The 25,728-nt window shown below is 35.0% G+C and overlaps 4 protein-coding genes across 5 annotated transcripts; 2 read left to right on the top strand and 2 right to left on the bottom strand.

Annotated features, from left to right (window-relative positions):
- The first annotated feature begins 1,661 nt into the window (after positions 1-1,661).
- On the top strand, positions 1,662-4,257 carry LOC140880896 (subtilisin-like protease SBT1.6). The gene has a single exon (XM_073285752.1). It carries the CDS (start codon positions 1,690-1,692, stop codon positions 3,988-3,990), a length of 2,301 nt encoding a protein of 766 aa, XP_073141853.1. The 5' UTR covers positions 1,662-1,689; the 3' UTR covers positions 3,991-4,257.
- Positions 4,258-5,749: 1,492 nt separating this feature from the next.
- Positions 5,750-11,536, bottom strand: LOC140883921 (uncharacterized). Its single transcript, XM_073290544.1, has 14 exons — positions 11,342-11,536; positions 9,223-9,334; positions 8,496-8,608; positions 8,275-8,397; positions 7,989-8,194; positions 7,480-7,555; positions 7,083-7,169; positions 6,904-6,984; positions 6,760-6,792; positions 6,593-6,646; positions 6,462-6,503; positions 6,276-6,354; positions 6,095-6,165; positions 5,750-6,001 (listed from the first exon to the last, which is right to left on the bottom strand). Exons 1-14 carry the CDS (start codon positions 11,504-11,506, stop codon positions 5,918-5,920), a joined length of 1,326 nt encoding a protein of 441 aa, XP_073146645.1. The 5' UTR covers positions 11,507-11,536; the 3' UTR covers positions 5,750-5,917.
- Positions 11,537-14,372: 2,836 nt separating this feature from the next.
- LOC140879424 (probable hexosyltransferase MUCI70) lies at positions 14,373-17,378 on the top strand. The gene is made up of 7 exons (XM_073283124.1): positions 14,373-14,537; positions 14,651-14,821; positions 15,303-15,371; positions 15,468-15,664; positions 15,994-16,409; positions 16,551-16,735; positions 16,924-17,378. The coding sequence occupies exons 1-7, from the start codon at positions 14,468-14,470 to the stop codon at positions 17,292-17,294; spliced, it is 1,479 nt and encodes a 492-aa protein (XP_073139225.1). The 5' UTR covers positions 14,373-14,467; the 3' UTR covers positions 17,295-17,378.
- A 154-nt stretch (positions 17,379-17,532) lies between these two features.
- On the bottom strand, positions 17,533-23,314 carry LOC140879423 (V-type proton ATPase subunit B2-like). 2 transcript variants are annotated; one of them, XM_073283122.1, is made up of 15 exons: positions 23,039-23,314; positions 22,593-22,657; positions 22,027-22,082; positions 21,804-21,902; positions 21,519-21,578; positions 20,727-20,838; positions 20,428-20,636; positions 19,785-19,940; positions 19,548-19,685; positions 19,118-19,268; positions 18,930-19,012; positions 18,557-18,604; positions 18,401-18,454; positions 18,191-18,274; positions 17,533-18,103 (listed from the first exon to the last, which is right to left on the bottom strand). In XM_073283122.1, exons 2-15 carry the CDS (start codon positions 22,648-22,650, stop codon positions 17,918-17,920), a joined length of 1,494 nt encoding a protein of 497 aa, XP_073139223.1. In that variant the 5' UTR covers positions 22,651-22,657; positions 23,039-23,314; the 3' UTR covers positions 17,533-17,917. The 2 variants fall into 2 exon arrangements, with proteins under 2 accessions (XP_073139223.1, XP_073139224.1); XM_073283123.1 differs by having other exon boundaries at positions 19,785-19,913; positions 23,039-23,311.
- Positions 23,315-25,728: the final 2,414 nt, after the last annotated feature.

Consider the following 25,728-nt stretch of genomic DNA (forward strand, 5'->3'; position numbering starts at 1 on the left):
AATTTTTGTTTATCATTATATATATATATAGACGATTGAGTATAATGTCTATACATGTAACATGTTATGTGTGTGGAATTTTAGAGTGCACGATAAATGGGCGGTGTAGCACATGAACAAGAGCGTAAAATTTATTTTTGCCTCGGTGCTGTATTGATGACTGGAGGCCAATAATTGAAAACCAACAAATAAATGGAGAATCATACGGAGACACACAAAAGAGAGAAAAGCTTTATAACCACTTGCCCCGGATAATATGCGTTTGGTTTGTAGAAAGTTTAAAAGGCATAAAACATCCTGTGTAAAATTAATAGCATGTTAGACCCTATGTTTTAAAAAAATTAGCATAAAAACCCCTATGAAAGGGTATAAATGTGCCCGAGTTTGTATAACATAGGGGTGAAATGTACTACATTTTAAAAAACTGAGGGATGCATTAGCCTATTAATATTTTTTAGAAAGTTTTATGTCTTTTAAACTTTTCACAGGGGGTGTGAATGCAATTAGCCCTTGGTTTGTACAATAAAAGGGTGGATTATTTCCTAACCAAACATTATCATGCGCCTTATTTATATTTTTTTTTTCTCGGCTCTATTGTTTATTAACACTAACGTTTTTGCACACTTAATATGTGTGCATATGTTAATTGCATTTTAAATATTATATTTTGTGAGATGAAAAATTGATTGAAAAAAACTTGATTTTTATTTTAAAATAGAAAATAAATTGACCAAGTTATGAGAAAATTAATTTATAATATATAAAATTAACGATATTTTAAAAAGGGTTGATTTGGATTAATGATAGTTAATAAAGATAAATATGAAAATTCATATAAATATATCAAAAATAGTTATTATAATAGAGTGTTGCTTCATTATATTTATTTATTATTAACACATTTTCGAGAGATTATGTCATAAGCATTCCAGAATAACGACGACGACGAATTTCACGGTCATAAAAAGGAAAAAGCAAAACAAAACACCGAAATGTAGTTTATGCGACGCCAATTTATTCAAATTGTAAAATTTATAAAATAAATAAAAATATGTTAAATAACTCAACATTTATTTCTTTGTTTTTTGAAGGGCAGATAGCATTTATTATATAATAATGTCCCACCATAAATATAAATATAAAGATTTAAAGAAAGGGACTCCACTATGACGTTTGACCACCCTTTTTACTCTTTTTCAAAGACCAAATTCCTTCGCTTACAGTAACACACATTCTCTACAAGATTAAAAACGACGCCGTTTTATCGTCTATCCTCTTACGACGCCGTTCCTTCCTCAAAACAAGTGTTTGCACTTTGCCGCCTCGATTGCAGCAAAATTCGGTGTTCTTCTTTTTATTGTTATTATTATTTTTTTAAAAAAATTAAAGCCACTTTGAAAGGGACACAATTATGTCTCCGTTACCCACAAATTTAATTATCGATTATATATATATATATATAATTTTTAATTTAATCTTTTAAATAAATGAAACAAAAATATTTAACGTACCTTTTTTAGTTTAATGAATGGTATGTTTCAATATAATTAAATGATAAAAATATAGAAAATTATAGTAAATCATATTATTTTGACTCAAAAAACTAAAGTCTAATAGTCCAAATTATTTTTCTTTCTTACTTAAAAGCAAGCTCACTCACTCCCACCTTCGAAGTTCGAACACTCTTCAATGGCTACTCTTCTACTTCGCATCCTCCTCCTTACTCTCACACTGACCCAAATAAATTGTGATCCAACGGCCAAAACTTACATTGTCAGAGTGGACAGTTCATCCAAGCCGTCAGTTTTCCCCACTCATTACCACTGGTACACCTCTGAGTTCACGGAATCCGCCACCATTCTCCATGTGTACGACACTGTTTTCGAAGGATTTTCTGCAGTTTTGACCCCAAAGCAGGCTGCTGCAGCTCTTCAGCATCCATCGGTGCTAGCTTCTTTCGAAGATCGCCGCCGGGAGCTTCATACCACAAGATCTCCGCAGTTTCTTGGGCTTCGGAACCAGAGAGGTCTGTGGTCGGAGTCTGATTACGGTTCTGATGTTATTATTGGAGTTTTTGATACTGGGATTTGGCCTGAGCGCCGGAGCTTTTCTGATTTGAATCTTGGCCCGGTTCCGAGAAGGTGGAAGGGCGTTTGCGAAGCTGGTGTGAAGTTTAGCTGGAAAAATTGTAACAGAAAAATTGTTGGAGCTAGGTTTTTTGCTAAAGGGCATGAGGCTGCTGCTGGATTTGGAGGGATTGTCGGTGGAATTAACGAAACCATCGAGTTCAAGTCCCCGAGGGATGCAGATGGGCATGGGACCCACACGGCGTCGACGGCTGCCGGAAGGCACGCTTTTCGTGCGAGCATGGAGGGTTACGCTTCTGGAATAGCGAAAGGCGTGGCGCCGAAGGCTCGTTTGGCTGTGTACAAAGTGTGCTGGAACAAAGCTGGGTGCTTTGATTCAGACATTTTGGCGGCATTTGACGCTGCCGTGAATGACGGTGTCGACGTCATCTCTATCTCCATCGGCGGCGGTGACGGAGTTTCCTCGCCATATTATCTCGACCCTATAGCAATCGGAGCTTACGGTGCTGTTTCACGGGGGATTTTCGTCTCCTCCTCCGCTGGAAACGACGGCCCCAATGGTATGTCAGTAACTAACCTTGCGCCGTGGCTGACCACCGTCGGTGCCGGCACTATCGACCGTAATTTTCCGGCAGAGGTCGTTCTCGGTGACGGCAGAAAATTTTTCGGTGTCTCTTTGTATTCAGGCAAACCATTGTATGGCAAAATGTATCATCTAGTTTACCCCGGTAAATCAGGTGTCCTCTCTGCCTCCCTTTGTATGGAAAATTCACTGGATCCCAACTCTGTTAGAGGCAAGATTGTGATATGTGATCGTGGCAGCAGCCCGCGCGTGGCCAAAGGATTGGTCGTGAAGAAAGCCGGCGGGGTTGGAATGATCCTCGCCAATGGTGTGTCCAATGGCGAAGGTTTAGTGGGCGATGCTCACTTGCTTCCAGCTTGCGCCATTGGCTCTGATGAAGGTGATAAAATTAAGGCATATTTATCATCCAATCCAGAGGCCACCGCCACGATAAACTTCCGGGGCACGGTCATTGGAATCAAACCGGCTCCGGTTGTGGCCTCATTTTCTGGCAGGGGGCCGAATGGGTTGAACCCGGAGATTCTTAAACCGGATTTGATTGCCCCTGGAGTTAACATCTTGGCTGCCTGGACGGAAGCAGTTGGCCCGACTGGCCTGGATTTGGACACTCGAAAAACCGAGTTTAATATCCTTTCGGGCACATCCATGGCTTGCCCTCATGTAAGTGGTGCAGCAGCTTTGCTTAAATCAGCGCACCCGGATTGGAGCCCTGCTGCGATCCGGTCTGCTTTGATGACCACTGCCAATTTGTATGATAATTCTTGGAACCCAGTTCTTGATGAGTCCAGCAAAAAACCAGCAACTCCGTACGATTATGGAGCCGGGCACTTGAACTTGGATTTAGCTATGGATCCTGGACTCGTTTATGACCTGAAAAACGATGACTATGTGAGCTTCTTGTGCGCTCTAGAATACGGCCCAAAGACTATTCAAGTGATCACTCGATCACGGGTGAGTTGTCCGGTTAGGAAGCAATTGCCAGAGAGTTTGAATTATCCATCAATATCGGCGTTATTTCCAAGCTCGTCCAAAGGGGCATCCAAAAAGGTGTTCTTTCGAATGGTGACGAATGTGGGAGAGGCAAATGCGGTTTATCAAGTGAGAGTCGAGCAGCCTAAGGGGGTCAAGGTCAGTGTTAAGCCCGAGAAGTTGGTCTTCTCCGAGTCCGTCAGGAGGCTCGGGTACTATGTTACAATTACCGTTGACGCTAATAACTTGGTGATGGGTGAATCCGGGGCTCTGTTTGGATCACTTTCTTGGCTCGATGGGAAGCATGTGGTTCGTAGCCCCATCGTGGTCACACAAATCGACCCGTTGTAGGTAGAAAATTCGGAACTTGATCATGGTTCCTTCATCATAGAATTATCCCATGGAGGATGAGTTGTAGAGTAAGCTGGGAAAGGGCAGATGGTTTTTAGTTTGTGTGTTTTGGTATGAATTTTTTATATTACTTCTGAGTTATTTTTCTCTTAGTTTGTTGCTTGTGAGTACTGTGAATACTGAATAGTGTGATGTACTTATGAGAATCAAATGTTGTTTGGTGCTCTCATTTTATTGTCATGTAAAATAGAGTGCAAGAAAGAGAAGCATTATTTGGAGTTCTGCAGTGTTGTGTTGTGCCCACATCCCATTCATTAAACATAGGAACCGCACATAAAGACTACTGTTGTGCTTCTGACACAACTAACTTAGTTCAATTTTCACTATTGAATTTAACATACATCAACTCAAAATTAAAGTCCTTTGAAGTATAAATAAATACTTGTATAATTCTTATCCATTGAATGTTTGAATTCAATTCAAATTATTGCTCGAATCGAGTTGGAAGCAGAAACGGTCGATTTTGGGATATAAAGTATACATCAAATTGCAAACTCAAGATATAAATTTTTTTACTATTAATTTATTTTCATTCTTCTTGGCGTAGCATGATTTATGGGACCTATATTGTTATGCTATTCAGTTGCAAATAAAATTTTGTAAATCATTAGTTCTAAAGTGGACATATTTGTTGTTAACATTATTGTTAGTAAAGTGAATTTTATATTAAAATCAATATGGCCAATTAAAGCAAAAGAACAGTAATCTAAATTTATGGAATGAAAAATGAGCTAGGGGTTCCACATCCCATTATCAAAGGCTATAATTGAGTCTTCCAATCTTGTTCCACATGGGATGCCAATTATTTTCCATTCCACCTATGTAGACATATAGGTATGTAGTAGTTAAAAAAAAGGAAAAAAAGAAAAAGAAAAAGGGGAGGGGTTGGGGTTTGGGGGTCGATTTTATATTTTATTTTAGCTAGTGTATGAGTTTGTGGAGTAGGTAAAAAGTTATATCAATGATCAGAAGTTTGATTTTTTTTTTCTAGCACTTTCTCAGACAAGCTTATCGAAAGAAGCTTGTCCAGTGCAATTTACCCAACTAATGTGAGTTGTGCATACTATTCTGTTGGTTTGAGGTTTTACGATGTGTACATCAATAAGTAACAACTACGAGTTTTTAAATCATAAAAAAAGGGTCAATTTTTTAATTTTTTAAATTATTATATGTGAGTCAATAAATTTTGAAATGTGCCATAAGATACATATATCAATGTCAATACTATATGCATGCAAAAATTAATAAGATGAAATTGGAAAGAAATTTATATAGTGCCATAATAAATTGATTATGAAATCGGAACCAATTGTATGGGGCTAATGAGTCATGTCAAGAGATTAATTGCAATTGACAAGAGCCTACCGACTAAAATGCAAGCCCGATTCTTATACGTAAATCTTTGAAAAGATCTTTTCCAAAAACAATTAAGAAAAAAATCTTTAAAACGACAAAATAATTGTGACAAATATCATCATCTCACAGATAAAAAAGTTTCGTATCCTCTCGATTATTTATATTTTAAATTTTGTTTGATTGACAGTATAACAAGATATGTGGTCCTTGGATAAGACTACTTCTTCAGATTAAAATCAATATTCATTACAATGAAGGAATTTTTTTAAATATAATTTATAAAGTGGAACTTATCTTTCATCTCATTTGACATTAAAATAGATGTTGTGGAGGCACTGTCAAAACAATCTACTGTATACATCAAACTTTTATTGCAGATATCATATTTACATTCTCAGTATGGGAATGGAATTGCCATTTACATATTGCGTGCATTCCATTGCGTACTTGAATCAAACCTTCACACAAAATGTACAGGTTTCGTTCCGAAATTTTTTTCGGTATCATTGGACTAGGCCAAAGTGCAGACCTTGTTTCGGTCTCTAGAGAAATGGGGCGCAATCTTTATCATTATACTGAGAATGAAACCTATAAGCTGCACCACATAAATGAAGGATTTTAGTCCAAGAGATGGCTATATTATTGTATTTAGGAATGAGAGTAATTATTGCGAAGAAAATCCAAGTACCCAAGAAAGTCCAAGGCAGAGGATACTGAAGCCAGGGAAGTTGAAAGGAGCTTCATCGGACAAGAATAGAGCTGGAAAACAAAGTTAAGATGAGAATACGCAAACCATTCCAACACACGAAGATGTGGAAGTTTTTGTTTACAATTCGCAACCGTTCCAAGTCCAACACATGAACATGTACCTGAAAGAGGACTGAATGCCAGTGGAGAGACCGCATTGGCGAGTGAAGCGACGCTCAACATGCATCCTTGGGCAATCCCCTGATACAATTAAAGCAAACACAAAGTCCAAATGTCAATGTTCCACCACAGAATGAAAACCGATCCTATTCGGATTGAAAGTTTACAGGCCTTTAAGAAAGTATAACCTGTTCGCAGGGTCCAACTTGCTTTGAAATAATGCATCTTATCTGTAAGTTACAGAGACATTTTTTTTTTCTCAAATATTGGTAAAACTAATAGTAGAATCGGATGACGACTGAAAGTTTGCGCAGCTTACACTAGGACTAGCAAGGAAAAGGAAGGTTCCCAGCAAAGCAGAGGCATAAGGTACCTGCAGATTATGCAAGTGATTAGGACTTGAAACAAAGTTTTCAATGAAAAAAATTCAAGTACTATTCATGGGGATTCAAATTGTATGAGATAGATTAGATCCGAAAATCTTACCCATGGAGTCCATGCTATGCTGTAAAATAACATCTGCACAAAACCAAAAAGACAAAAAATGCAACTAAGAATCTCACTATTTTCCAGAGGATTCAAAAATTTACTGCCATAAAAGAAAGGTTCAAGAGTTGGGAAGTAGCATACATTCAGAAATCCAGCAAAAAGTCCTATAGAAAGCAGTGTCTCCTCTCCCAGAATTGGACCAAGGACTGGCATCAAGAGCATCTTCAAACATGTTTCAAATTTCACAGATCAATCGCCAAACCCGACCGATTAATAGAAAACATAGGAAAACACATAAGACATAAGCAATTGTAAGATACATTTGATAAGGTTGCTCCAATGTAGGTGATGAGCCATATATCAGCAAATTGATCTTTCCCGAACTGGAATCTTGCCTTCAAGTAATACTGCAGAGAAAAAAAAAAAAGGTACATGATTGTTGACATAATTCCGGCTTCCTGTTTCATTTAATCACATTCAGTGCAATACAATGCCAATACTACAACATTGAGTAAAAGGTGAAAATTCAGAAAAAGCAAAGATCAGAAAAGGATTCGTCGGAAGTAAGATAACAGCCAGTATGAATGTCCATGAAAAACTCAGCAGTTTGCTACATGCTGGGATGGATTTGTCATATACAGTGAAAACTTAAAAGAATCACGTTTTGATCATTACTAGAAAAGTAACATAAACATAGAGGGAGTGAGTGTACGGTACCATCAAGAAAGCTTGAACTCCTGCCTCCGAAAGGCCATTGAAGAAAGATATAGCTGTTGCGAGCGAAAGAGTAGTGCTGCAGATACAATCAGAGATCGAAATGACTTGTCATTTCATAAAATCCATCAGAATTCTCAATCACGCTGAAAATCGGCAAATTGTCCATGTATTGCATAACACGACTTCAAGAATCATGAATGCAATAGAAGCCATATTAGAGGCAAAAGTAAACCTTGTACCATGATAGTAGAAAAAAAATAAATAGGTCAGATTATTGAAGTGACAATTATGTGGAGAAGTATTTGAAAATGCAATCTGTTTCAGCAGTGAGTTAATGCAGCACATCAATATGAAAAAACCAATCAAGAAATCCGAGATTGCATATAAAAATGATGAACAGAAAGATAAAAACTCTACACCCTATCCATGAAAATGGCTGAGAAAGCAGCATGTTTTTAAATAATGGAGTTCAAACTGAGGCCGAAATCACAGGCAGGTAATCACCCTACCTGCTCCTCAGCATTTGAACTAAATCCCGGAGAAATGAGCCTTTTGTGTCCTCTGTCTTCTTCATTGTTCCATTATCAGTCTCATTGGCTTCAGTCCCTGGCTTCAAGATTGGCTGCTCCAGAGCATTAACATGGTGGGGTGTCCGTGTCTCCTGAAGAAAGACTCTCATGTACACTGCTGCAACAACAGATACAACTGCTGCTACCTGCAACGAATAGAAACGTTAAACTGGCCAGCTGCCGAAACACAGAGGATACTAAAGGGTAGCATGCTTGTTATAGGAACCTGAAATATCTGAGTAGGGGGGAGTAATCTGGCAGCTAATGTACCACAGACGGTTCCTGCGGATACTACACCAGACAAGAGTCCAAACGCCGAGACACGTTTCCCCTCTGATACATTGTCTGCCTGAATAAAATTGTTTACATCTAATGATCAAAACAGTAACTGTGAACAATATTCGTGTACAGAAACACTAAGTATAAATGTGACAATGTTTTACTAACCAAATAACCAAGGGAAAGGCAGATGAGACCACCATCGCTGATCATGGAAGCTAAAGTCTTCAAAGCAAAATACACATAGAAGGAAGTCGATGTCCGATTCACTGCCAATATCACTGCACACAATTCCCAGATAAAACATGTAGATAAATAGAAAATGTTGTGTAAAGTTAAGATTTTAGGCAAAATAAAATAACAGAAACTTCCAAGAACGCGATGTGGTTCGACTTTTTGCCTACTACACAGGGCAAAATAGATGAAAAGAACCATATCAGCAGAAGAAAACCACTAAAGCTCGAAAAACACGAATATTTAGAAACCTTAGATATGAAATTTTAAAACTTTTTCTTGTGGCAAACAACTATACCCCTCAGCATCATATACAAGAGTTCACATTCCAGATCAAAACAGGGATCTCAACCAATGTACTCCCATCAATAAACTATAGATGAACATTGAACAATGATTTGCTAATCAAAACAGCCACTATTATATGACCATAGAGTACACATTCGAGTTAGTATCGATCACGCTGAGGCATAATTTTGTAAAGGGTGTATGATATGACTTATGAGGATGATACGAAGAACGTGTAACTCCAATTATCATATAACTCGAGCCGAACCAAATACTAGATGAAACAAGCACGTTTCATACAAATGGTGCCTATATTATATGATGCAATCTGCTATGCGAAACCGAATTTCATGTAGCTAGCTTGCATACGGACCCAGTGGAAGACTGCCGAGGGTCAAGGGGATTGTGAGCAAAACTTTTCGTCCATAAGCATCAGACAGCTTCCCAATAAGTGGAGTCAATACCACAGACCCCACTCCTGCAATCTGCATGAAATTAATTAATATCAGTGAAATTGAACAAATTCATGTAATATATCCTCCAAATCTACACCATGCCGTGTGATATTTTGTATGATCGGATACAAATTTGAGCATCAAATACTCGTAATGCATGCACCATCTAGCTAGATCATTGTTTTTACATCAAGTGTCCCGATAGATTTTTGAGTTCTTTAGCAGTTTGATTTTCAGATAATCCATAGAATGTAACGACAATTTTGAACTCAACCTCTGACTCGTCGAACCATATAGGCATATATGGGCAACACTCTCTCTGCATTAATTTTTTAGAATTGGATTAATAATTTTAATGATTAAGTTAATTTTTTTTTCATAAATGCACAGATAAGAGAGTTGAGATTTCTTATTTATTTTGTAAATAAATAAAAGAATTATATTTTTAAAAACCCTTTTTTACTATTTAATAAATTGTATTACCGAATTGATTGAATTGAATAATTTCTATAATTTTCTTTCGTGTAAATTTAATATACGAATAGATAACTAACAAAATAAAAATACTACATAAGTTAATGTAATTAATTTAATAAGTTGATATGAATAAATTTGTAAACGGGTTTTAGTGGAATAGATTAATCATTCGACATATTAATAAATTTTATTGGATCTTGAAATCAATATCTCATGTAATTTAAAATTTAGAATTTTGGTGTGAGATGAGTTACAAGGCATACAAGCCACTTGATTTTATTGTTTTTTCTTTTCTTTTCTTTTGAGTCGGGGAATGGGTTTTTTGTAATCGAATCTCAAATCTGAAATATAATCTCAAATTTAAAACTTTAATATCATTTGAGTTATAAGTTGCGATACTTTGAGTTTATTATAGATGTGCTTCCATGATGAATTGGACGGGGGTAGGTCACAATCAAGAAAGTAACATGGAAAGCACAACAAGCTAGCTAAAATAATTATTTGTTTTCTCCTAAATAAAGGAACGTGTTTTTATAATAAATAGATAATGATTGGTCTAAAACCAAATTAGGTCAGAACTTAGGACACGTACATATCCAATTTGGTTTTGACATCATCAAATTTCAAACTGTCTGCTCATCTTCCATCTTGAATTCATATATAATTCCAAATTTTGGTTGTATTGTACCAACTTTATTACTATTAAATTTTTTTGACTTTTTAATCAATCTTATTTCTTCACGTGTAAATGACACCGAAAAATACTGACGTGGTAGAAAAAATTTATGTGTCACGTCAATAATTGGTTAATATAACAAAAAAACTTAAAAATTAGTATATCAAAATTAAACCAAATTTTGAAAAATCCATAACGAGAATTACAATAATAATAATAATAATAACCACGAGTATAACAACCATAATTTTCTTTGTAATTTTGAATACACTATACACATCATCTGTTATAAAGAATTGAATTTTGCCCATTTAACTAACACAAAAACCCGTGTAAATGGTCTCACAAGTATATTCGTGAGACAAATATCTTAATTGGACAAACCATGAAAACATATTGTTTTTAATGTTAAAAATATTATTTTTTATTGTAAATATATATTTGTAAAGTTGACTCATTTCACGGAAAAATATTCATGAGAGTTGAGACGGCCGTCTCACACGAAATCCAATGTAATGTTTTTTTTAAAAAAAAATTTCGAGTTTCCTACCATCTCCAATAAAACATAGAGATTATATGCAAATGATTTCATCTTTCGAACCAAACTTGATACATATCTACAAGCTTTATTATTTCGAACGTTTCTCTTGTTAATTCATCTCCAAAGTAACCACAGGTAGATATCTAGATACCTACACTTGATCATAAACTAACAACTTAACATCATTCCCCGACAATTTTTATAGGGAACTTCTGATCCAAATTAATATGATCTTATTTTATTTTTTTTCACAAACAAAAAAACAGAAACATATATCAATCGATCACAAACTCTAATTAAAAGTATGCATGAAATATATATATATATATATCATATATAGTACCGCTTGTTGTAAGCCTGTAAGATAGATGGCGAGGGAGCATTCATATTTGCCGGGGCAGATGGCTTCCATCGTCACGTCGGCGATCGTCGGGTTCACTAACAACCAAGCGAACGTCGATAAGAACACCGTCACGAATAGATGAATCAAATTCTTCAAATTATCCATTTTTTTTTATATGTATCCAAATTAACTTGGTGATAATATATATGTACTACTACTTCTTCCCAGTTTGCATACCAAAAGCCACCATGTATATATACATAAAAAGAAACACCAAATTCTCAAGGAATCTTAAACTTGGCCTTTTCTCACCAAACACATTTTGGTTATTAAATTAGACAATTAAAATATTCTAATTATGTCTTTGAAACTGATCAGTTAAAGGTACACGATTAGCTGGCTCGCTGTTTGTGTTGAGAAATTATTATTATTTTTTTAAAAAAATAAAAATAAAAGTTGTAGATGCATATTTATATATGCTCTTGTGGTTGGTGAGCAGAAGGGAGTTGTTATACTTAGATGAATTTCTATTTATGTTTAATTTATTAGTAACATTAATGATTTTTCAAACAATTTATTTATTTTTAAAATTTTTAAAATAAGTACGACATGAATGAATCTACAAATATATATATAATTAATCATGATTAGTACTGCAGTTTTATAATTAATCAGCTTCTTATCAACAATTTGTATCGGTGTAACGCCACTAAAAATATTAATTTTGTTGCAATTTGCACCCTCAACCAAAAAAAAAAAAAAAACTAGATATAATCAGTTATATTAATTATACATCCCTCTCTAACCACATGATGAACATATGACATAATAACAAGTACGACATGAATGAATTTACAAATATATATAATTGATTTAGATTTTGTAAGGATATTTAGATATTATAAAATAGTAAACACAGTAATTGGAAGTAAAAACATATCAAACAATATATTATTCATCTTTATATATATTTTATTCCTATCACATTTATTGCTATTTTTGCTATAAAATTTTCATGCTACCCTAAATTATTAATACTCTAAAAAGGCATTATATATTCTCTGGTGAAACATTCATTCAATGTTGCCTCTTATCGTTTCATATTAATAATTAATAAAGACTGGACTTTTTAAGTTTCCCACTTTATGCAAATTAAAAACCCCCCCTTTTTTTTCTTGATGACTTGAAGCATCACCTTCTCTTTAAAAACTATATGATATGAGATCTTATTTTATTATAAAATATACTTAATTAATTATCCTCTTAAAAAATAACAATAAAGTTCAAATCATAATGATCATGTCATATTTTGTTCACGAAAACTCTTAAACCATCACACGTGTCAATTTCGTGAGACGCGTCTTCAACCCGATCCGACATGTGAAAACTATTACTTTTTTATATCGAAATTATTATTTTTCAATGTACTATGTATGGACCTGATCGAATATCACGAGAAACCTACACTAAATTGTTGTGATACAATAATTTTAATTTGTAAATGATATATATATTAAAATACTTAAGTTATATCATTATTTATGGATTTTGAAAGCGAAAAACAATTGATTGTCCGTTTGATAATTTAATAAGTTATAGCTATTCCTACTACGTACGTCATTAATTACATTGGTTGTAGCGAACATATTTTCAACATCCATTTTAATTTTATTTTATTTAATTTTATTTGATCATATCTGATTTTTATTTTTTAATTCGTAACAAACTTGACATTAATATTTTCCAACCAGAAATAAGTACACAATCAGTGGTTTAGAAATTAAAACTAATTAAAAAAGAGTGGTTGGGTTCACGGAAGGAAGCAAGAATCTTTCATCTCATGAGAACCATTAATATATTATTGGATCTGTTATTTCATTTCTTATATATATATATATATATTATAATAAATTGGATCATTGACCTTTAATTTAAGTAGTAGGGAACGATCAAAACTATTAATTTGGCGAAATCTTCGTCAGATTAATATTTAAGTATAAGAATAATTTTGCTCGATATAATTTTAAACTACGCACAAGTTGTCCTTAGCTTGCAGCAAATTTTTATTGTGAAAAACAAATTATTTTGATAGAATATTTACAAGCTAAAGGCAAAGGATATTGAGATCACAAAAACTTTATAAGAAGTCACGCAAGATCTGTTAATTGATTTGATCAATGAAAAATATTATTTATTTATGTCAAAAATATTATTTTTATTGTAAATATAAACCTGATAGATTTATCTCACGAATATAGATTCATCATACAGTCTCACACTAAATTTACACTATTAGGATTATAGCAATTTGCTTAGAAAATTGTGGGGTGTGGTCGATTTTGTTGGTAAGACTTTCTAAGCTCTTAAAATAACATGTAAAACTTTCTATACATAATCTTTCCTACAAGTTCTATTACAAATTTCCCGTCTAATCCATGACTAGATATATGATGATTATTTAACGAGATGAAGATACTTTAAATTTTTATGAAATGTTTTTAATATTCACATACACAATACAATATTGAACACACGCCTTTCGTTATATTTATGCAATGAATACACCTCATTTAATATTTTATAATGTTAAACAAACCGTAAATGAACTATGACATAAAACTATTTCCATTCACAGTTATAATAAATGACAAAATTTTTTATTAATCATATTCTAAACAATAAGTAATAAAATTTTTAATTTTACTATAATCAATAAACTTTTGCACAGGAATTACTTTAACAAAAAAAATTAATTCATATAAAATGCACATGCGATAAAATTTGTGTTTGAGCCAGATAGGATTGATAAGTGGGCCTAGAATACTTGTAAAATGGTTTGGTCCGGCCTACAGACATTGCCCTGTTAAGAATGGATCAAAGACAATTGGGCTGAGTGGAACGGAGTTTCAGTAATGGGCCGAGATTGACCCGCTCGCTGGAGTTCCCATTTCCCAATCATTCGAAACGCCCAGTACGAATGTATATATATATTTGTACTGAAAAACAAGCTGCTGGATTCGAACACTTGAAACCCAGTTCAGGATCAGATCTTGTGATTCAACGCAATTATTAATTGCACTTTCTTGCCATGGAAAGAACCTTGCTTTGAGGAATTTGATCGTATCTATGGATAATGATTTTCAGCGGGCCGTTCCACGGGCTGTGCGAAGAAATCAGCAGCATCAAGATACGAAAGGTACATTTTCGCCATTCAATTGATGTGGCATGCTTATGATTTAGGCGAGGTTTTATTTTTTAATGGGATTTTAAATGGGTTTTTGTTTTTGTTTTTTTTCGTCTCACCTGCAGTTGTGTCTTTGAACTGTGGGAAACTGTCGCAAGATTACACGATGAGGATAATTTGGAAAAAGGGTTTCATTCGATTAGTTCTTACTGCTGGTATTATATGGATGATGACCATCCTCGCCGTTTTGCTGTTTCACGTTTGGTCTTGCCAGTCTTCTGTTGCTTTTTTTGCAGGTTAGTTGCTTCTTGATCTTTTCTACATTTCTTGTGAAAGTTTGAAAGCCTTAATGTTTTTTTAGTTAAAATGGTTGCTGGAGAAATCGTCGAGTTTGGTTGCCTATTTTGAAGTTAATGAAAGTGGTATTTAATCCATGATTCTGGTCGGCCGACCAATGATTTAGCAGGGCACTTATGTAGAGACCTCTGGTTGTGTCAAACTTCTTTTATTGAGTTTTACTTCAGTGGCTTTGAGGAGCTAGTTTTGGCTACATATCTGAGAAGATTATGTAGTTTAAGTGTGCTGCATATGTTTGGTAAGGATAGTGCATTCATCAAGTAGGAAAATGTATTGAAGTTAAAGAGGTTTCATTACTATAGTTTGCTGGTCTAAAAATGCAAAGGTAAATGCTAATATGGTTTTCATTTGCATTAACGACTGGATGTTTATCCGTGATGAATGGTACTTTGCCGTTTAAAAACATAGTTCTCTTTGCAGCCCTTTGTACCAAAGCTAGCAAAGTTTTTGGCATGCTGCATACAATGGGACTTGTGACACCACCACATCGTAAGACTGGAGATTTTGCTGATCAATTTTGTATTTTTCTCTTTATTTTTTAATGCACTACTATACTCTTACCTGTTTCTTCTCATTCACAATTAGGTTGTCCAATCCCTGTTGCTGATGACCCAAATAAGATAGTTATTCCCGAGGATAATTCGCCCGAAAAGTTTGTCCAAAGACTCTCCTACATAATGGAAGACATTGTTCCAAGTAATGGATCCCAAGCTCCTCTCTTTGGTGGGCATCAGACTTGGCAACAGAGAGAGGAGAGCTTCAAAGTTAACCCAACGATGAAGGTGAATTGCATGAGGAGCTATATTTTTTAAGTTATATATTCTGTACTAGCTTCCAAAGAATTTACTACTCTTCTCTACTCGCATGAATTTGATTCTGGCCTCATTTGCAAAAACAAAAAAAATCTTCAATTTAGAACCCTTTCTCACATGCACCAAACATATAGATGGAAATTTATTGCAAAATCCAGCATCTGAACTTATATTAAAATTTGTAGTTGCCACATTCGAACATTGTGCCCGATAAGCAGCCAGATAGGACGGCAAGAGTATTCATTGAAATGATCGAGCTCTGTACATACATAAGATATTTATATGCATCATACTTTCAGGTTCATTGTGGTTTTATGCAAGGTGGAGGTGCGGAAATGGCTTCAAAAGATGTCCACTATGTGAAGAAATGTAAATTTGTTGTTGCAACAGGCATCTTTGACGCTTACGATACGCCTCACCAGCCATCCAATATCAGTAATCGTTCAAAGAGTCTTTTCTGTTTTCTAATGGTGGTTGATGAAGTGTCTCTCGACTTCATCAAAAAGAACGTTACACTCAGAGAAGATACTGATGGAGGGCAGTGGGTCGGTATCTGGCGTCTGATTCTGCTTAAGCAGAAGCCATATGATGAACCCAGAAGAAATGGGAAGGTTCCGAAGATATTAACCCACAGATTATTTCCTCAAGCACGTTACAGCATATGGATTGATGGTAAAATGGAACTTGTAGTTGACCCTTTGCTTCTATTAGACAGGTATGATTGTTTCTATTTAAGCCATATGTGTTCAGTTTGTTTTGTATTCTTATGTTATTCCCCACTTTATGAATCGAATCGATATTGGTTGGAACTGCATCAGGTGTGATTGAACAAGTGCTTTACATTTTGCATTTGCAGATACTTATGGCGCGGGAAGCAAACATTTGCTATCGCGCAACATAAACACCATCGAAGTATCTACGAAGAAGCGGATTCCAACAAAAGGAGGAAGCGATACGCTCGTCCTCTGATTGATCTACACATGAAAATTTATCGTTATGAAGGCATGGAGCCCTGGAGTCCCAGAAAAAGTGTCATCAGTGGTAACCCCTCCATGCCCTTTCCTACAAAGTCTGTAATCATTTATGTCACCTATTGCTCCCTGTTAAATTCTCTTATAAAGTTATTTCCTTCTCTTTTCATAAAGTTATTTCCTTCTCTTTTCGCCTCTCTTGTTTGCTCCGCCACAGTCGCGGTTTCCTTTATTTATTGGACTACTTCCTTTGTGCAGACGTCCCCGAAGGAGCCATAATCATACGGGAACATACTGCACTGAATAATCTTTTTAGTTGCTTATGGTTCAACGAGGTCAACCTCTTGACGCCAAGAGATCAACTAAGTTTTGGATACGTTGTTTATAGGTTAGGTGACATGTTCAAATTTTTCATGTTTCCGAACTGTGAATACAATTCTATCTTCATATTGCATCCTCACAATCGCGAGCATTCGTCTAAAGTCGAGTGGGCAAAAACCATATCTGAGATTAAGAAACATCCCGAGTTGATGGAGAGTAGAGGTGGATTAGGACTGTGGACTCCATATCCCGGGAATCTTGATTTGGTTGTGTTACCACCTGTAGCTAGAACTTCCAAAGCTGGGTGAATTTTTTTTCCCTCCATTTTTAAGGAGGTTGTATTCTGGTCTTCAAATTCCACTTGAGCGAATCAATATTTAGTGTTACATCAACTTCTTTTGTAGTATTTCAATTGTATGCTGCAAGTGGATAGTAAGGATGCATGTGTTCTTGAGGCGTACTATTGTGAGTTCTTGTGTCTTTATACAACGGAGGCAACAGAATTTGTATGTAAAAAGTGTCGCATGTTATTTAAGATGATACACGTATGAGAATGATATAGAGAACACTCTTTAACGAAAATGTCCAAAGACAAAAAATTCCAACAGCAATGGAGAGATACAAGACGCATGCTGCCAGATTATAGAGGCCACGCAATATGTCAAATACTTTACGAACCAAAAACACACCAGTTTATCTAGGGTGATTGCCATTATATAAAATTACACGATCTGGCAAAAGAATGTGTTCGTCTTGCACTGCCGGAGAGCTATGGCTTCTGTGGTGCTCATAAAAGATCTCATTCAACCCTTATTTTAAACAAGATGTAGGGGGGATATACGGCATTTTTTGAAAAAAAATTGCACAGCGAATAACACATCCAGACAAAAAGAGGAACCAAGTACTAGGGGGAGTGTGTTTGCCTTTTTCACTAGTTTGCTGCATCCCTGCTATAGTATTGATCGAGAGTCTTTGCAGGAATACGATGAAGAAGCTCCCGCGGGAAGATCCGAAGCAGTGTCCAAGCCAGATCAAGTGACTGGAAGATGTTGCGGGTGTCGTAGGCTCCTTGTGCGACAAACTTCCTCTCAAATTTATCAAGAAACTCGAGGTATAGCTGTTAATTAATGTTTTTTATTAGTCATCTCACTTATTTTATTCATGAAATTTTAAAAATCAAATTTGTTATGCACAAGTAACTGACCAGATCTTCCGACGAAAGTGCTTCTTCTCCGACCACAGCTTTCATTGCCTGGACATCCTTTCCAATGGCATAGTTTGCATAAAGCTGAGAATATTTAAAATACAGGGATCGACAGTTGAAAACATATGATGAAGAAAAGCAAAGACAGTCGGAGTGAGACAGACCGCCAGCAGAATGTGAACAAATGTTACTAAGAAAAAGGTAATCTACCTGGTTAGATACATCGGAGTGATCCCTTCGGGTCATGCCCTCACCAATTGCACTCTGCAATAAGAAGTGACATTTAATTTTGTGCTAACATTGTCAATTATAATTCCTCTTCGATGAATCAAACCAAAATAAATCACGTATCTGCATTCTACATACCTTCATCAAACGGGACAACGATGGCAGCACATTAATTGGAGGGTATATCTGCGAGTTCAGTAACGCATCATTTGTTCAGGTAAATGTTTCAAAATTCAGAATCCATGCATTCATATCCATCGACAAGGAAGAAAATCCCAAACATAAATTGTGCCATCAAGTCCAATATGAAGGACTACAAGCAGTCACTTGAAATATATTTCACCACAGCGAGACAATTTGATTCACCAAATTGTTTGACACAAGTTCAAAACTGTAAAAGGTTGTATTAAGATTTTCTCTATATATTTAAAAGACAAAGTCGTAAAGGTAGGGTGTCACCGGTTGTATATGACTTCTGTAGACTAACTGGTGCGCAACAATCTATCTTTACCTGCCGATTATGAAGTTGTCTGTCAATATATATCTGACCTTCGGTAATGTAACCAGTAAGATCTGGAGTTGGATGTGTGATGTCTACAGATTGAAACAGAAAAAGAAAAACAGAATCTGGTTGATAAAAAATTCAATGACATGTGAGATTAATTTCACTACACGTTTATAAAAAAAATGTTGCAGAACCATCATTAGGCATGGTCAAGATAGGAATTTGTGTGATGGATCCCTTCCGCCCTTCAATACGCCCAGCTCGCTCATAGATAGTCGCAAGATCGGTGTACATGTAACCAGGATATCCACGCCTTCCAGGAACTTCCTCTCGAGCAGCGGACACCTATGAAGGAATTAATACCATAGTTGACACTACAGCTTTTTAAAGAACTTGAACACAAAAATCAAGTTCACTGACGTGTAAATTAAATGGGAGCAAGGATAAAATAGTACTGAAAAGTAGAGGCATTACTTAACCACCGTAAAAAAAGCGCTTCATACTCCAACTGTTTAAATAAAAGATAAGGCGTATTTCGTACTTTAATGACAATTATATTCTATAATAGGAGACAATCCTCATATATCATAGATAATAAAGCATGAATTGTTGCCGATGAGATACCTCACGGAGAGCATCAGCATAAGAACTCATATCTGTCAATATGACCAGGACATGCTTCCCACATTCATATGCTAAATATTCTGCAGTTGTCAGAGCAATACGAGGAGTAATGATACGTTCTATTGTAGGGTCATTGGCCTGTAATTAGTTCATATTAGAACAGAAGAAATGTGGACAACTGCTATCAAGATTAACAAAAAACAGATGGATTAATTAATTTATGGAAGCGAACACTACCAAGTTAAGGAAAAGGGTCACCCTCTCCATGGATCCATTTTCCTCAAAATCACGTTTAAAGAACTGGGCAGTCTCCATGTTGACTCCCATAGCCGCAAAGACAATGGCAAAATTGTCCTCTCCATCGTGCTGTATTATAAAATAGATCATCAAAACCTAAATAGATGATCAGACCAAAGTTAACACCCATTACTTGGGATATCAGCATAAGACACATACAAAAATAGATAAACTGATTAAGTACCCACACAGTAGAAAATTTTAGAGACAATTTTAACTAATACATTATAATAGGCACGTTCACATGACTAATGAAGCCTATGCCTATCCCAACAAGAAAGCTAGGAGATTCCCTCTCCACAATATCACGTTGAATCTCAATGTCGTATTTATTACTACACACATCAATCATAAATATTACACTTGTCAATTTCGTATTTAGTATCACACAATGCAGAGCCTTCAAAAGGTGATAAGAATGGACTGTTGGTTTCACCGCATCAAGTTATGGCATAACAAAATAAAAAGCAACAAAAGGAAAACTATAAGGATATCAAGCATAAAAAGAAAAGTCCTACGCAGAAGGCTAATGAATAAATATTTGATGTAGAGATGAAGAGCTATTGGGGCGATGCTCTTATACCTCAAGAAGATTATCAGATTTCTCCAACCGTTTCACCAAACCAGCCTGACGACAGATCTGGGCAGCAATTTCGTTGTGGGGAAGACCAGCAGCAGAGAAAAGAGGGATTTTCTGCCCTCGGGCAATTGAGTTCATGACATCAATAGTTGAAATTCCAGTCTGTATCATTTCTTCGGGATAGGTTCTCTCACTAGGATTGATAGAACTCCCTAAAGAGCAGAGGGTAAAGAATATACTTATGGGCAAGCAACCGACATACATTAAGACATAAGTCAACTTCCTCGTCCGCTGTCACTCACCAGATATATCCAAGTAAGCCTCTGGAAGAATAGGAGGACCGTTGTCTATGGGTTTCCCAGAACCATTAAAAATACGGCCAAGCATGTCCAATGAAACAGGTGTTTTTAAAACCTGGTTGCAAATGAATTATTATGAAAACAGACATTGTAAACAAAACAGAACAAAATTAAAAATTTAGTTATACTAAGCAGTGAAAATTATTCGTGAGAATAATTCCTATTCAACCAAAATAAAATTGCAATTCATGGATTGCTTAAACAGGCTAACTACAGATTCGACCCGTCTACGAAGTAGTATACCAAGTTCAGAATACTATATCAGGAAGGCACATAAAGAGATGACAGTCAGTGTGTGTTCATTCATAGTAACAACAATATGTAACATGGCAATTGGTGAACATATAAACAGGAAAATAGTAAAGGTAGTTGTGTTCATAAACAAATGTCAAACCTCAAGGGCAAAGTCTACTCCAAACACGTGACCCGTATCACAGGTTTCAACACGACATTACTATAAAAAAAATCACAAACCAAGTGCTGATTTCGTATATGTATCTGACAGTTAATAAAATTTAATTAATGCAATTCAATAAAACAAGTTCATGGTGCAGACAATCCAAGATATAGAAAAAGGATACTACTTTTTGTCTTGTTTTGCCGGTGGGTGGAAACATACGAGCATATTAGGGAATGATGATAATCATGGACCAAGAAGTCCAAACTACTTTAGTCATGGAAACCGGGCACAACATGATTTTAGGTGAAAATAAAAGCAAGAACGAATTAGTTTACCTCCCCTGTGAACTGGACAGTTGTGTACTTGTTATCAATTCCGGATGTTCCTTCAAAGACCTGGTAAAAAATAGGATGATAAACACTTCTCTCAATGTTGCATTCTTCACATTGAAAACATCGACGGTGTATTGAAGTTACTGAAATCAAGAGTTATCATGCAGCATGCACAACTCCGACCAGGCAACAAAAAGGATAGCTCAAGAAGACTCAACAAAATGCCACTAGAATCCTAAGTAATGCGGGAGAGAGAAACAAAAAGGCTAGAAATACTGAAGTCATCACCTGAACAACAGCCTTTTCCCCATCAACTTCCAAAACTTGCCCACGTCGGGTTGTTCCATCTCCTAGGCGAATATTAACAATCTCTTGGTACTTAGGTCCCTGAAGAATATCATAGACACATTTATGAGATCTTGTCCCCAAATCTATAAAAACAATACTGAGAGAAGTATATGTGAACGAAGAGATACGAGAAGAAGTAAATGACTAGGTATACAACACCGACCTTGACTTTGTCAAGAATAACCAGAGGTCCAGCAACTCCAGACACAGTTCTGTATTCTGCAAGTAACTAAAGAGCATTAGTAAATATGTTCTTATCATACACACATGCATGAATAGTGTTCTAAGGCATGAAAATGTCTCATCATGACAACTGCATGATAACCATTTGAGATGGCCACCGCCCACCAGCTAAATAAGCCACTGAAAATACATCTTGTAATCTCAAGTACATCTAAAACTTTATATAATGGCAACTGTCATTATTATCATTTCCTATGACGTGTGCAGAGAGCACTAACAAGGTTAGGGCATATCTTAGACAGTTTTCACATGCATTCCAACTATTAATGACAGCCCACATTTTCATAGTGACAACAGTCGTGTGAGGCATCCATAACCAACAACATCATAGTAGGAAACAGAATGGTTTAAGACATCACATCTATTGCAGGGTGATGATGCTCGCATCACCTCCAGACCACAACAAAAAGAGAAACAGAACTGGACTTCAATTCAAATTATTTTTCGTCGTGCAACAAAAAAAAAAATGTCGAAATGAGAACATACCCATTCCGATTTCCAGAGTTCCCTCCTCCAAGTCAACGTTATTTTGTGACTCCCCCATATTGAATCTATCAACAAAATCGCACACCACTCAACGTCAATAGAAAACAACTTGAAGCACTGAAACTCAGTTGCAGACTTGCAGTGATTCCAATTATTCGAAACCTGAGAAAATCAACTATAATCCTAAAAAGAACTGACTACAATCCTACAAGAAAAGTCCACAATACAATAACATGAACATATGGTCCATCAAACGTCAACGAAAGCATTTGAGACAAATGAATCCCATAAACTGCGAAGCTCCGATCCCTCGGTTCAGGCAAACACCCTCACATGTGATTACCACAATACGCATACATTTATTAAAAAAAATAAATAAGGAAAAAGCACAATCATAATCAATTGAAATTCAAAAATTAGAACTTCGGATCTCGAAAATTACATACCTCAATTCCGCTATGAATCCGACAGGACAGCAGGAGAAAGAGATCAGAGCGAACCAAACCAAACAAAAAAAAAATTATATGACAATTACACTGAGATCTGAGGCTGATGCTCAAGAGACGAGCTATTATTTTAATTAATTTATTTATTTATGATATGATATTATTATATATATCTAACAAATAATTATTCCACATTTTCTTTGGATGTGTAAGGTAAGTAACACGTGATATGAAAGACCCTTCTTCATTTACAGCTGCGCTATGCTATGATATTTATGAATCGCAACTGTGAATATGGTTACTAATATGTCTGTATAAATTTCACGTATCAATATTTCCGTCGAGATCTCGTATTTAAAATAAAACGTAATATTTTAATATAAAAATAATATTTTTTTACATGCCCAAATAAACAATAAATGAATAAAATTGAGTGCAACGGTGAAACGCAGCGTACAACCACCGGAGCACGATTTACAATTTTGACTCGGGTTGGATTCGACTCGGGGGTTTAATATGAGGCCACGTGGCAAGCAGATGGCGGACGTGGGGGGACCCACTTTGACAGGACAGCCTCATCGCATATTCTTTTGGACAAAAGGAATTTTTTAACCATTTTTTTTTTTTTTTGCACCCCCTCTAACTGTCTAACGCACCAACTTGAGGATTTAAATGGGAATTCACCCCGCTATGTCAACTGTTGTATGACAGTATATGGCCACATGGTAAATTGCGGGTGCTTTTTGCTTCTAGAGCCAGTGTTTGAGAGAGTTTTTTTAAAGTATTTTTTTAGGGGTGAGCAAAATTTCGATTAAACCGAATTAATTTGGAAATTTGATTCGGTTAATTAGGAAATTCAGTTTTTATATTATAAAATTTCGGTTAAATCGTTTAATTCGGTTCGGTTTTCTTAAAAAAAAATTCGGTTAATTCGGTTAACCGAATTATAAATAATTAAAATTTGAATTTTTTTTAGGCCTTATATATAATTTATAATATATTGTAAATGTTTTAATATTTAATATTTTACTTAATTTTTCTTATTTTAATTTTTTAAGCTCAATATATTTTTATAATGATAAAAAATATCATATTTAAATTATTAATTTTATTAATTTTTTAATTTTTTTAATAAAAATCGGTTAATTCGGTCGGTTAACCGAATTAACCGATTTTTAAATCGGTTCGGTTAAATCGGTTTTAGTATAAATTCGGTTCGATTCGGTTAACCAAAATGCAATTAGGTTAATTCGATTTCGGTTAATTCGGTTCGATTTTTGACCGAATTAACCGAATTCTCACCCCTAGTATTTTTCAGCTTTTCATTAACAAGATTTCACAAAATTTTAAAATTTTGTTACGATATTCTCTTTATGTTAATGTCTGATTGTAGATATGACCAGTATTTGACCACACATCTTTTTTATTTGGGGCTCACATGACAAAGAACCAATTTTTGCTTTTAATTTTACCTTAGGATAGTACCACTACCACTACTATCCATCTATAAGATCGAATTTCCTGTAAACTGCATACTATCTTTTTCTAATATCTAACAAAATTAAAATAAATAAATAATGCTTAACAAAAAAATCAAATAATTGGAATTTGTTAATTTTATATATATATATATATATATATATATATGTTTATGTATTTTTTGAACATGAAAACTCGTAATCTTTATTGAGAATTAATAAGATCCTCATGTATAAGTTTTGTCAGCCAAATCGAAAAATTCTCAAACACCCAATAAAAATATGAGTGGGCAGAAATAGAAAATTTGCTAAAGTATGTTCGACTACATTCGCCGATCGTTTAATATGGAAGAAAGACGTCAGCGATGGCACAATTGTCGGTATATCCCAAATCTCTTTGGGGCGTAGTGATTGTTTGCACTGCAATAAAAGAATAAATCGTTACTTGGACATTTTGGAAACTCTTCTCATATTTTTATTTTTATAAAGGGGTCAATGACTATGGTTATTAGTCTTTTAAAATTTCACGAAGGAGTTGTATGCAATTTATCCGATTTCCATGAAAATTTTAAATTTGCATATTATGTTTCATGTTCCATACTTCCATCTATAAATTATATAGATTCTAGGTCTCCCATAAATTACAACCTTTTGTACCACATTAGGTAAAATTAGAAGTCAAAGCCTCGTTGTTGAAGTCCAAGTTGGACTAAGTGAATAACAAGCATTAGAAAAATTCTTTAATGTTGCATTTGGACTGATTAATTTGTTACGGAAGTTAGAGATTTAATGTAAGGAATTCATTTTATATATATATATATATATATATATATATATAAAATGATATAGTCATGATCCACTGCACACCAGTGTGCAGGGATTTTGTGTGCACCGCAGGATGTTCGCGCGAACATCTAAAAAAAAAATCAGATGTTCGCGAGAACATCTCAGATGTTCACGCGAACATCAAAGGGTGCACACAAAATCCATACATACTGTTGTTCAGATGTTCACGCGAACATCAAAGGGTGCACACAAAATCCATGCATACTGGTGTGCAGGGGAACAAGATTATATATATATATATATATATATATATATTTGAAATTAATCACATTTGAAATTATATAATTTGATATAATTTGATATAAAATGAATTTGAAAGTATATATATATATATATATATATATATATATATATTTGAAATTAATC

The sequence above is a fragment of the Henckelia pumila genome, chromosome 2 (genome assembly GCF_033568475.1).
Source record: "Henckelia pumila isolate YLH828 chromosome 2, ASM3356847v2, whole genome shotgun sequence".
NCBI classification, from domain to species: domain Eukaryota; kingdom Viridiplantae; phylum Streptophyta; class Magnoliopsida; order Lamiales; family Gesneriaceae; genus Henckelia; species Henckelia pumila.

Bases quoted from the DNA above. Each gene is read 5' to 3' on its own strand.
- LOC140883921 (XM_073290544.1), bottom strand. From the start codon at position 11,506: ATGGATAATTTGAAGAATTTGATTCATCTATTCGTGACGGTGTTCTTA. The intron at 8,195-8,274 runs GTTCCTATAACA...TATTCGTTGCAG, and splicing joins CCCCTACTCAGATATTTCAG to GTAGCAGCAGTTGTATCTGT. The intron at 7,556-7,988 runs GTAGGGTGATTA...TTGTATCTGCAG, and splicing joins GTTCAAATGCTGAGGAGCAG to CACTACTCTTTCGCTCGCAA.
- LOC140879424 (XM_073283124.1), top strand. From the start codon at position 14,468: ATGGATAATGATTTTCAGCGGGCCGTTCCACGGGCTGTGCGAAGAAAT. The intron at 14,822-15,302 runs GTTAGTTGCTTC...TTCTCTTTGCAG, and splicing joins TTCTGTTGCTTTTTTTGCAG to CCCTTTGTACCAAAGCTAGC. The intron at 16,410-16,550 runs GTATGATTGTTT...TTGCATTTGCAG, and splicing joins CCTTTGCTTCTATTAGACAG to ATACTTATGGCGCGGGAAGC.
- LOC140880896 (XM_073285752.1), top strand. From the start codon at position 1,690: ATGGCTACTCTTCTACTTCGCATCCTCCTCCTTACTCTCACACTGACC.
- LOC140879423 (XM_073283122.1), bottom strand. From the start codon at position 22,650: ATGGGGGAGTCACAAAATAACGTTGACTTGGAGGAGGGAACTCTGGAA. The intron at 21,903-22,026 runs GTCGGTGTTGTA...GATATTCTTCAG, and splicing joins TTATTCTTGACAAAGTCAAG to GGACCTAAGTACCAAGAGAT. The intron at 20,637-20,726 runs GTGAGTGACAGC...TCTGCTCTTTAG, and splicing joins GGCTTACTTGGATATATCTG to GGAGTTCTATCAATCCTAGT.